Source organism: Scyliorhinus canicula, chromosome 6 (assembly GCF_902713615.1).
Source record: "Scyliorhinus canicula chromosome 6, sScyCan1.1, whole genome shotgun sequence".
Classification (NCBI taxonomy): domain Eukaryota; kingdom Metazoa; phylum Chordata; class Chondrichthyes; order Carcharhiniformes; family Scyliorhinidae; genus Scyliorhinus; species Scyliorhinus canicula.
The window spans coordinates 219,804,051-219,816,047 of NC_052151.1; the positions used below are offsets into that span (position 1 = coordinate 219,804,051).

At 49.7% G+C, this 11,997-nt stretch overlaps 1 protein-coding gene across 1 annotated transcript in view; it reads left to right on the forward strand.

Moving 5' to 3' along the window:
- LOC119968028 (ras-like protein family member 10B) overlaps positions 1–11,676 on the forward strand; it is a 56,920-nt gene extending 45,244 nt beyond the window's left edge. The window contains exons 2-3 of the mRNA XM_038801132.1: positions 9,375–9,511; positions 11,304–11,676. Of these exons, the coding sequence (XP_038657060.1) occupies positions 9,375–9,511; positions 11,304–11,574 (408 nt within the window). The 3' untranslated portion in view covers positions 11,575–11,676. The remainder of the gene's footprint in view (positions 1–9,374; positions 9,512–11,303) is intronic.
- Positions 11,677–11,997: the final 321 nt, after the last annotated feature.

An 11,997-nucleotide genomic window follows, 5' to 3' on the forward strand; every position in this document is an offset into this window, starting at 1 on the left:
TCTCTCTCTCTACAGTCTGTTATATACAGGGTCTCTCTCTCTACAGTCTGTTATATACAGGGTCTCTCTCTCTCTCTACAGTCTGTTATATACAGGATCTCTCTCTCTACAGTCTGATATATACAGGGTCTCTCTCTCTCTCTCTACAGTCTGTTATATACAGGATCTCTCTCTCTACAGTCTGATATATACAGGGTCTCTCTCTCTCTCTACAGTCTGATATATACAGGGTCTCTCTCTCACTACAGTCTGTTATATACAGGGTCTCTCTCTCTCTCTACAGTCTGTTATATACAGGGTCTCTCTCTCTACAGTCTGTTATATACAGGGTCTCTCTCTCTCTCTACAGTCTGTTATATACAGGGTCTCTCTCTCTACAGTCTGTTATATACAGGGTCTCTCTCTCTACAGTCTGTTATATACAGGGTCTCTCTCCCTACAGTCTGTTATATACAGGGTCTCTCTCTCTAGTCTGTTATATACAGGGTCTCTCTCTCTCTACAGTCTGTTATATACAGGGTCTCTCTCTCTACAGTCTGTTATATACAGGGTCTCTCTCTCTCTACAGTCTGTTATATACAGGGTCTCTCTCTCTCTACAGTCTGTTATATACAGGGTCTCTCTCTCTCTACAGTCTGTTATATACAGGGTCTCTCTCTCTCTACAGTCTGTTATATACAGGGTCTCTCTCTCTACAGTCTGTTATATACAGGGTCTCTCTCTCTCTAGTCTGTTATATACAGGGTCTCTCTCTCTCTCTACAGTCTGTTATATACAGGGTCTCTCTCTCTACAGTCTGTTATATACAGGGTCTCTCTCTCTCTACAGTCTGTTATATACAGGGTCTCTCTCTCTACAGTCTGTTATATACAGGGTCTCTCTCCCTACAGTCTGTTATATACAGGGTCTCTCTCTCTACAGTCTGTTATATACAGGGTCTCTCTCCCTACAGTCTGTTATATACAGGGTCTCTCTCTCTCTACAGTCTGTTATATACAGGGTCTCTCTCTCTCTACAGTCTGTTATATACAGGGTCTCTCTCTCTCTACAGTCTGTTATATACAGGGTCTCTCTCTCTACAGTCTGTTATATACAGGGTCTCTCTCTCTAGTCTGTTATATACAGGGTCTCTCTCTCTACAGTCTGTTATATACAGGGTCTCTCTCTCTCTCTACAGTCTGTTATATACAGGGTCTCTCTCTCTCTACAGTCGGTTATATACAGGGTCTCTCTCTCTCTACAGTCTGTTATATACAGGGTCTCTCTCTCTCTCTACAGTCTGTTATATACAGGGTCTCTCTCTCTCTACAGTCTGTTATATACAGGGTCTCTCTCTCTACAGTCTGTTATATACAGGGTCTCTCTCTCTCTACAGTCTGTTATATACAGGGTCTCTCTCTCTCTACAGTCTGTTATATACAGGGTCTCTCTCTCTCTACAGTCTGTTATATACAGGGTCTCTCTCTCTACAGTCTGTTATATACAGGGTCTCTCTCTCTACAGTCTGTTATATACAGGGTCTCTCTCTCTCTACAGTCTGTTATATACAGGGTCTCTCTCTCTACAGTCTGTTATATACAGGGTCTCTCTCTCTACAGTCTGTTATATACAGGGTCTCTCTCTCTACAGTCTGTTATATACAGGGTCTCTCTCTCTACAGTCTGTTATATACAGGGTCTCTCTCTCTCTACAGTCTGTTATATACAGGGTCTCTCTCTCTCTACAGTCTGTTATATACAGGGTCTCTCTCTCTCTACAGTCTGTTATATACAGGGTCTCTCTCTCTCTACAGTCTGTTAATTACAGGGTCTCTCTCTCTAGTCTGTTATATACAGGGTCTCTCTCTCTACAGTCTGTTATATACAGGGTCTCTCTCTCTACAGTCTGTTATATACAGGGTCTCTCTCTCTCTCTCTACAGTCTGTTATATACAGGGTCTCTCTCTCTCTCTACAGTCTGTTATATACAGGGTCTCTCTCTCTCTCTACAGTCTGTTATATACAGGGTCTCTCTCTCTCTACAGTCTGTTATATACAGGGTCTCTCTCTCTACAGTCTGTTATATACAGGGTCTCTCTCTCTCTACAGTCTGTTATATACAGGGTCTCTCTCTCTACAGTCTGATATATACAGGGTCTCTCTCTACAGTCTGTTATATACAGGGTCTCTCTCTCTACAGTCTGTTATATACAGGGTCTCTCTCTCTACAGTCTGTTATATACAGGGTCTCTCTCTCTACAGTCTGTTATATACAGGGTCTCTCTCTCTCTACAGTCTGTTATATACAGGGTCTCTCTCTCTACAGTCTGTTATATACAGGGTCTCTCTCTCTACAGTCTGTTATATACAGGGTCTCTCTCTCTCTCTCTACAGTCTGTTATATACAGGGTCTCTCTCTCACTACAGTCTGTTATATACAGGGTCTCTCTCTCTCTCTACAGTCTGTTATATACAGGGTCTCTCTCTCTCTACAGTCTGTTATATACAGGGTCTCTCTCCCTACAGTCTGTTATATACAGGGTCTCTCTCTCACTACAGTCTGTTATATACAGGGTCTCTCTCTCTCTCTACAGTCTGTTATATACAGGGTCTCTCTCTCTACAGTCTGTTATATACAGGGTCTCTCTCTCTCTACAGTCTGTTACATACAGGGTCTCTCTCTCTCTCCCTACAGTCTGTTATATACAGGGTCTCTCTCTCTCTACAGTCTGTTATATACAGGGTCTCTCTCTCTACAGTCTGTTACATACAGGGTCTCTCTCTCTCTCCCTACAGTCTGTTATATACAGGGTCTCTCTCTCTCTACAGTCTGTTATATACAGGGTCTCTCTCTCTCTACAGTCTGTTATATACAGGGTCTCTCTCTCTCTACAGTCTGTTATATACAGGGTCTCTCTCCCTCTCTACAGTCTGTTATATACAGGGTCTCTCTCTCTCTCTACAGTCTGTTATATACAGGGTCTCTCTCTCTACAGTCTGTTATATACAGGGTCTCTCTCTCCCTACAGTCTGTTACATACCGGGTCTCTCTCTCTCTACAGTCTCTTATATACAGGGTCTCTCTCTCTCTACAGTCTGTTATATACAGGGTCTCTCTCTCTCTACAGTCTGTTATATACAGGGTCTCTCTCTCTACAGTCTGTTATATACAGGGTCTCTCTCTCTACAGTCTGTTATATACAGGGTCTCTCTCTCTCTCCCTACAGTCTGTTATATACAGGGTCTCTCTCTCTACAGTCTGTTATATACAGGGTCTCTCTCTCTCTCCCTACAGTCTGTTATATACAGGGTCTCTCTCTCTCTACAGTCTGTTATATACAGGGTCTCTCTCTCTCTCTACAGTCTGTTATATACAGGGTCTCTCTCTCTACAGTCTGTTATATACAGGGTCTCTCTCTCTCTACAGTCTGTTATATACAGGGTCTCTCTCTCTACAGTCTGTTATATACAGGGTCTCTCTCTCTACAGTCTGTTATATACAGGGTCTCTCTCTCTCTCTACAGTCTGTTATATACAGGGTCTCTCTCTCTACAGTCTGTTATATACAGGGTCTCTCTCTCTCTCTACAGTCTGTTATATACAGGGTCTCTCTCTCTACAGTCTGTTATATACAGGGTCTCTCTCTCTACAGTCTGTTATATACAGGGTCTCTCTCTCTCTCTACAGTCTGTTATATACAGGGTCTCTCTCTGTCTACAGTCTGTTATATACAGGGTCTCTCTCTCTCTCTACAGTCTGTTATATACAGGGTCTCTCTCTCTACAGTCTGTTATATACAGGGTCTCTCTCTCTCTCTACAGTCTGTTATATACAGGGTCTCTCTCTGTCTACAGTCTGTTATATACAGGGTCTCTCTCTCTCTCTACAGTCTGTTATATACAGGGTCTCTCTCTCTCTACAGTCTGTTATATACAGGGTCTCTCTCTCTCTCTCTACAGTCTGTTATATACAGGGTCTCTCTCTCCCTCCTGTCTGTTATATACAGGGTCTCTCTCTCTACAGTCTGTTATATACAGGGTCTCTCTCTCTCTACAGTCTGTTATATACAGGGTCTCTCTCTCTCTACAGTCTGTTATATACAGGGTCTCTCCCTCTCTACAGTCTGTTATATACAGGGTCTCTCCCTCTCTACAGTCTGTTATATACAGGGTCTCTCTCTCTCTACAGTCTGTTATAAACAGGGTCTCTCTCTCTACAGTCTGTTATATACAGGGTCTCTCTCTCTACAGTCTGTTATATACAGGGTCTCTCTCTCTACAGTCTGTTATATACAGGGTCTCTCTCTCTCTACAGTCTGTTATAAACAGGGTCTCTCTCTCTACAGTCTGTTATATACAGGGTCTCTCTCTCTACAGTCTGTTATATACAGGGTCTCTCTCTCTACAGTCTGTTATATACAGGGTCTCTCTCTCTCTACAGTCTGTTATATACAGGGTCTCTCTCTCTACAGTCTGTTATATACAGGGTCTCTCTCTCTCTCTCTACAGTCTGTTATATACAGGGTCTCTCTCTCTACAGTCTGTTATATACAGGGTCTCTCTCTCTCTCTCTACAGTCTGTTATATACAGGGTCTCTCTCTCTCTCTATAGTCTGTTATATACAGGGTCTCTCTCTCTCTACAGTCTGTTATATACAGGGTCTCTCTCTCTACAGTCTGTTATATACAGGGTCTCTCTCTCTCTACAGTCTGTTATATACAGGGTCTCTCTCTACAGTCTGTTATATACAGGGTCTCTCTCTCTACAGTCTGTTATATACAGGGTCTCTCTCTCTACAGTCTGTTATATACAGGGTCTCTCTCTACAGTCTGTTATATACAGGGTCTCTCTCTCTACAGTCTGTTATATACAGGGTCTCTCTCTCTCTCTAGTCTGTTATATACAGGGTCTCTCTCTCTCTCTAGTCTGTTATATACAGGGTCTCTCTCTCTAGTCTGTTATATACAAGGTCTCTCTCTCTACAGTCTGTTATATACAGGGTCTCTCTCTCTCTATAGTCTGTTATATACAGGGTCTCTCTCTCTCTACAGTCTGTTATATACAGGGTCTCTCCCTCTCTACAGTCTGTTATATACAGGGTCTCTCTCTCTACAGTCTGTTATATACAGGGTCTCTCTCTCTCTACAGTCTGTTATATACAGGGTCTCTCTCTCTACAGTCTGTTATATACAGGGTCTCTCTCTCTACAGTCTGTTATATACAGGGTCTCTCTCTCTCCCTCTCAACAGTCTGTTATATACAGGGTCTCTCTCTCTACAGTCTGTTATATACAGGGTCTCTCTCTCTACAGTCTGTTATATACAGGGTCTCTCTCTACAGTCTGTTATATACAGGGTCTCTCTCTCTCTACCGTCTGTTATATACAGGGTCTCTCTCTCTCTACAGTCTGTTATATACAGGGTCTCTCTCTCTACAGTCTGTTATCTACAGGGTCTCTCTCTCTGCAGTCTGTTATATACAGGGTCTCTCTCTCTCTACAGTCTGTTATATACAGGGTCTCTCTCTCTACAGTCTGTTATATACAGGGTCTCTCTCTCTCTCTAGTCTGTTATATACAGGGTCTCTCTCTCTCTACAGTCTGTTATATACAGGGTCTCTCTCTCTCTCTACAGTCTGTTATATACAGGGTCTCTCTCTCTCTCTACAGTCTGTTATATACAGGGTCTCTCTCTCTCTCTCTACGGTATGTTATATACAGGGTCTCTCTCTCTACAGTCTGTTATATACAGGGTCTCTCTCTACAGTCTGTTATATACAGGGTCTCTCTCTCTCTACAGTCTGTTATATACAGGGTCTCTCTCTCTACAGTCTGTTATATACAGGGTCTCTCTCTCTCTACAGTCTGTTATATACAGGGTCTCTCTCTCCCTACAGTCTGTTATATACAGGGTCTCTCTCTCTACAGTCTGTTATACAGGGTCTCTCTCTCCCTACAGTCTGTTATATACAGGGTCTCTCTCTCTCTACAGTCTGTTATATACAGGGTCTCTCTCTCTACAGTCTGTTATATACAGGGTCTCTCTCTCTACAGTCTGTTATATACAGGGTCTCTCTCTCTCTACAGTCTGTTATATACAGGGTCTCTCTCTCGCTACAGTCTGTTATATACAGGGTCTCTCTCTCTCTCTCTACAGGAAGAGTTTTCAGAAGTAGAGATGGTTGGAATAGCTGGAGGAGGTTACAGATCGGGAGGGCTGTTGGGGACTGGAGGAGGCTACAGAGATAGATTGGCTTGTCGGACTGGAGGTGGTTACAGATATAGGGAGGGATGTAGGGGACTGGAGGTGGTTACAGAGATAGATTGGCTTGTAGGGACTGGAGGAGATTACAGGGATAGGGAGGGTTGTAGGGACTGGAGGTGGTTACAGAGATAGGGAGGGATGTAGGGGACTGGAGGTGGTTACAGAGATAGGGACGGTTGTAGGGACTGGAGGAGGTTAGAAATAGGGAGGGATGTAGGGGCTGGAGGAGGTTACAAAGCTAGGGAGGGTTGTACGGGCTGGAGGATGTTGCAGCGATTGGGAGGGATGTAGGGGTTGGAGGAGGCTACAAAGATAGGGTAGGATGTCGGTGCTGGAGGAGGTTACAAAGATAGGGTAGGATGTCGGAGCTGGAGGAGGTTACAAAGATAGGGTAGGATGTCGGTGCTGGAGGAGGTTACAAAGATAGGGTAGGATGTCGGTGCTGGAGGTCACAGAGATAGAGAGGGCTTTTATAGGCAGGAGGAGGTTACAGAGATAGGGAGTGTTGTAGGGGCTGGAGGAGGTTACAGAGATAGGGAGGGGTGTAGGGGCTGGAGGAGGTTACAGAGATAGGGAGGTTTGTAGGGACTGGAGGAGGTTACAGAGTTAGGGAGGGTTGTAGGGGCTCGAGGAGTTTACAGAGATACGGAGGGTTGTAGGGGCTGGTGGAGGTTACAGAGATAGGGAGGGTTGCAGGGACTGGAGGTTTCAGAATTAGGGAGGGGTGTAGGGGCTGGTGGAGGTTACAGGGATAGGGAGGGGTGTATGTGCAGGAGGACGTTACAGAATTAGGGAGGTGTGTAGGGGCTGGAGGAGTTTGCATAGATTTAATTTCTCCTGTGTGGTAGTCACCACTGTTGTATATGTATCGCATATGAGGTGTATTACTGTAAGGCCCCTGTACTACAGGTACGGGGGTAGATCCCTGCCTGCTGGCTCCGCCCAGTAGGTGGAGTATAAATGTGTGGGCTCACCGGGCTGCAGCCATTTCGACAGCAGCTGCAGGAGGCTACACATCTCTGTGTAATAAAGCCTCGATTACTCTCTACTCTCGTCTCATCGTAATTGACAATTTATTAAACAGGGATTTTACAACGATGGATCTCCGCATCACGCCTGATCTCCTGCAGCTGCACCCTCAATTAGACAACGCCAAGTCGGCCTTCACTGATTGGCTAGCTTGTTTCGAGACATACATCGGTTCTGTGACAGAACCACCCTCAGTGGCACAGAAGCTCCAGATCCTCTGCACGCACCTGAGCTCGGACATCTTCCCCCTCATCCGGGACGTGCCTACCTACGCTGAGGCCATGGCGCTACTGAAGGAGAACTACACTCAGCAGACCAGCAAATTCTACGCCAGGCACCTCCTGTCCACACAGCATCAACTCCCCGGTGAGTCTGTGGAAGATTTCTGCCGTGCCCTGCACGCCCTGGCGAGGGACTGCGATTGCCAGGCCGTTTCGGCCGTGGAACATTCCGAGTTCCTGATTAGAGATGCTTTTGTTACAGGCATAGGGTCGGCGAACATCCGCCAGCGCCTCTTAGAAGGGGCTCCCCTCGACCTCGCGGCAACCAAGAAACTCGCGATCTCACTAACGGTCACCTCCCACATTATACAGGCGTACGCCCCCAACCGCACGGCCCACCCCTCCTGGGCATCGTGGACCCCGCCAGCGGCCACCCTATCGTGGACCCCACCAACAACCGCCCCCAGCCAACCCCAGGCCTGCGCCGCGTGGCAGCCAACCAACCCCAGGGGACCCATCTGCTACTTCTGCGGACAGACAAAGCACCCCCGGCAGCGCTGCCCGGCACGGAGCGCGCTCTGCAAGGCCTGCGGGAAGAAAGGGCATTTTGCTGCAGTGTGCCAGCCCTCTCGATCGCCTCTATTGTCCCTGCACCCCCCACGTGCGACCCGTGGGCGCTGCCATCTTCCTCACCTCAGAACACGCGTGGCCCCTGGACGCCACCTTGCTTGCCTCAGGACACGCATGACCCATGGGCGCTGCCATCTTCCTCACCTCAGAACACGCGTGGCCCCTGGACGCCACCTTGCTTGCCTCAGGACACACATGACCCATGGGCGCCGCCATCTTGCTTGCCTCAGGACACGTGTGGCCCGTGAGCGCCACCATCTTTAACGCCACATGCACCCCATGTGGGCCGCCACCTTCCCCGCCCCAAGGACCCCTGCTCATCGGGCACCTCATCGGGCCGCTTATCACCTGCAAACGCCGCCGACCAGCCAGGGGCCTTCCAACACCAGCCACGTCTCGCCTCCATCACGATCGACCAGTCCCGACTGCACAACCTCGCGACCGCGTCAACGACAGCGAAGATCGATGGGCACATCATTCCTTCTGGTCTCCGGGAGCACTGAGAGCTTCATCCACCCCGATACGGAAGTCCACCTCTGGGGATTCGCTCCCAACATGGCTGGCAGCTCCAGGTCCCATTCTCCTCCGCAAGCACGTGCGGCTCCACAAGGCGGACCCATTGGGAGAGAGGGTACAGCTGCTCCATGCGAACCCGCAGTACGCCTACGTGGTGTACCACGGCGGCCGCCAAGACACAGTCTCCCTCAGGGGCCTGGCACCAGCTGGGTCCCCACACCCCCCACCCGCCCCGGTGCCAACCCTCCTCCCCCCAGCGCACCCCAACGCAGACCCCGCTCCGGGACTTCTGTCCTCCCCTTGGTCACACCCAGGGATGAAGATGAGGTCGACCCGCTCCCAGAGTCACCGACGACCGAGCCGACGCCTGCATCGCCACCGGGACTGCGGCACTCACAACGGAGGATCAAGGCGCCCGATCGTCTGAATTTAAGTAGTTTTCCACCACCCACGCTGGACTCTTTTTTTATCAGGAGGTGAATGTGGTGGTCACCACTGTTGTATATATCACATATGAGGGGTATTACGATACGGGGGTAGATCCCTGCCTGCTGGCTCCGCCCAGTAGGCGGAGTATAAATATGTGTGCTCACCAAGCTGCAGCCATTTTGGCAGCAACTGCAGGAGGCTCCACATCTCTGTGTAATAAAGCCTCGATTACTCTCTACTCTCGGCTCGTCGTAATTGATAGTGCATCATCCTGATTGATGTATTGTGTTTTTTTTCTCCGTCCTCAGGAGTGGATCGAGAGGTGGAGCGAATCGGGGGACCAGGGGATTCAGCCTGCACACGCCTACATCCTGGTCTATGACATTTGCTGTTTCTCCAGCTTTGAGTACATCAAGGCAGTACACCAGCTCATCGTGGCCAAGAGGTGAGACCATCTCCCTGGGGGGGGGGGGGGGGGGGCGATGCCAGGGCAGTCCAATTCACCCAGCAAGCACGGCTTTCGGGACTTGTAGGTGGAATCCGGAGCCCCCGGAGGAAACCCACGCAGGCACAGGCGAGAACGTGCAGACTCCGCACAGACAGTGACCCAAGGCCGGGAATCGTACCTGGGACCCCGGCGCTGTGAAGCAACAGTGCTAACCACTGTGCTGCTGTGTGCTTTGTCTGCCTCGGCCATTAGATACGTCAAACCTTCCACGTCTAATCCACGCCCAACAGTCATGCCGAAAACTGATGGAGGTTATCAGGTCAAACATATCAGGGCAGGGGAACTCTTAGATATAGATATAGAACAGTACAGCACAGAACAGGCCCTTCGGCCCTCAATGTTGTGCCGAGCCATGATCACCCTACTCAAACCCACGTATCCACCCTATACCCGCAACCCAACAATCCCCCCTTAACCTTACTTTTTCGGACACTACGGGCAATTTAGCCTGGCCAATCCACCTAACCTGCACATCTTTGGACTGTGGGAGGAAACCGGAGCACCCGGAGGAAACCCACGCACACAGGGGGAGGACGTGCAGACTCCGTACAGACAGTGACCCAGCCGGGAATCGAACCTGGGACCCTGGAGCTGTGAAGCATTTATGCTAACCACCATGCTACCGTGCTGTCCCTGCCACCAAAGTGCCTTTGCCACTTAAAACAAAAGCCTTAAGGAACACATGTGGCAAGTAACAAAGCCTATGTTGCAAGTTAGCGAGGAGGGCAAGAGGGAGGTTTCCAAAGTCTGCCATTCATTCATTGGCTGTGACGCTGGTTGGCAGCGGTGAAAAGCACAACAGCAATTCCTTCTTTGATCTGCTCCACCTGTGTGATAACCTCAAGGGGGGGGGGGGGGGGGAGATACCCAGATTCACCTCCCTGTGGGACCCATTTAATGCAAACCTCCCTGGTATTGGGTGGGGGCCAGTCCTCTGGGGTTCATGATAGTCTAGTTCAAAGGCCGGCCCAGACAGTGACCATTGCATGTTGGTTGTCCCAACAGGAGTGTGTGAGAGTGTCTGTGTGTGTGTCTGTGTGTGTGTGCGTGTGTGTGTCTGTGTGTCTGTGTGTGTGTGTGTGTGTGTGTGTGTGGGTGTGTGTGTGTGTGTGTGTGTGGGTTTGTGTGTGTGTGTGTGCGTTTGTGTGTTTCTACGTGCGTTTTCTGTCTGTGTGTGTGTGTGTGTGGGTTTGTGTGTGTGTGTGGGTTTGTGTGTTTGTTCGTGCGTTTTCTGTCTGTCTGTGTGTGTGTGGGTTTGTGTGTGTGTGTGGGTTTGTGTGTGTGTGGGTTTGTAACAATAACAATCACTGATTGTCACGAGTAGGCTTCAATGAAGTGTCTGTGGAAAGCCCCTAGTCGCCACATTCCGGCGCCTGTTCGGGGAGGCTGGTACGGGAATTGAACCCGCGCTGCTGGCCTTGTTCTGCATTACAAGCCAGCTGTTTAGCCCACTGTGCTAAACCATTCCCTAAACAAACCAATGGTTAGTGTGTGTGTGGGGGGAGGGCGAGGGGTGGGGGCAGGTGGGAGAGATTTCTTGTGACCATGAATAAAGCAGGGTGAAAGGTCAGCAGTTGACCCAGTCCTTCCATTCAGATTTGACCCCAGAGAGTGAAAGGGCAGTCAGAACCTCCTCACCCATCAGGGGCCATTCTCCCTGGCCTGAGCAGGGGCGAAGGTTGGGTGCCTGTTGACCGTTGTCCATTTCCCCCCATTGTCTTCCATCCAGGCCTCCCGGGTCGGGCAAGGCGCCCATCCTGATCGTGGGGAACAAACGGGACCTGCAGCGGAGGAGGGTGGCACCCAGGCGGAACGTGGCGGCGCTGGTCAAGAGGTCTTGGAAGTGCGGCTACATCGAGTGCTCGGCGAAATACAACTGGCACATCCTGCTGCTCTTCAAGGAGCTGCTGAAGACTGTGGGCTGCCTGGCCTGCAAGAGCGCACACGCCTCCGCCTGCCTGCAGGGGGGGCTGCGTGCCAACCGATGCGTCATCCTGTGAACGGGACGTCTGACGGTGATGGGGTGAGGAGAAGGAGGGGTGGTGGCAAGAGGGGTCAATCTGGGACCCCCTGAGTATCATCGCAATAGTCTGGAAGAACAGGAGGAGGCCCCATTCAGCCCCTTCTCCAGCCTGTTACACAGGAACAGGAGGCCCCATTCAGCCCCTTCTCCTGCCTGTTACACAGGAACAGGAGGCCCCATTCAGCCCCTTCTCCAGCCTGTTACACAGGAACAGGAGGCCCCATTCAGCCCCTTCTCCAGCCTGTTACACAGGAACAGGAGGAGGCCCCATTCAGCCCCTTCTCCAGCCTGTTACACAGGAACAGGAGGAGGCCCCATTCGGCCCCTTCTCCAGCCTGTTACACAGGAACAGGAGGAGGCCCCATTCAGCCCCTTCTCCAGCCTGTTACACAGGAACAGG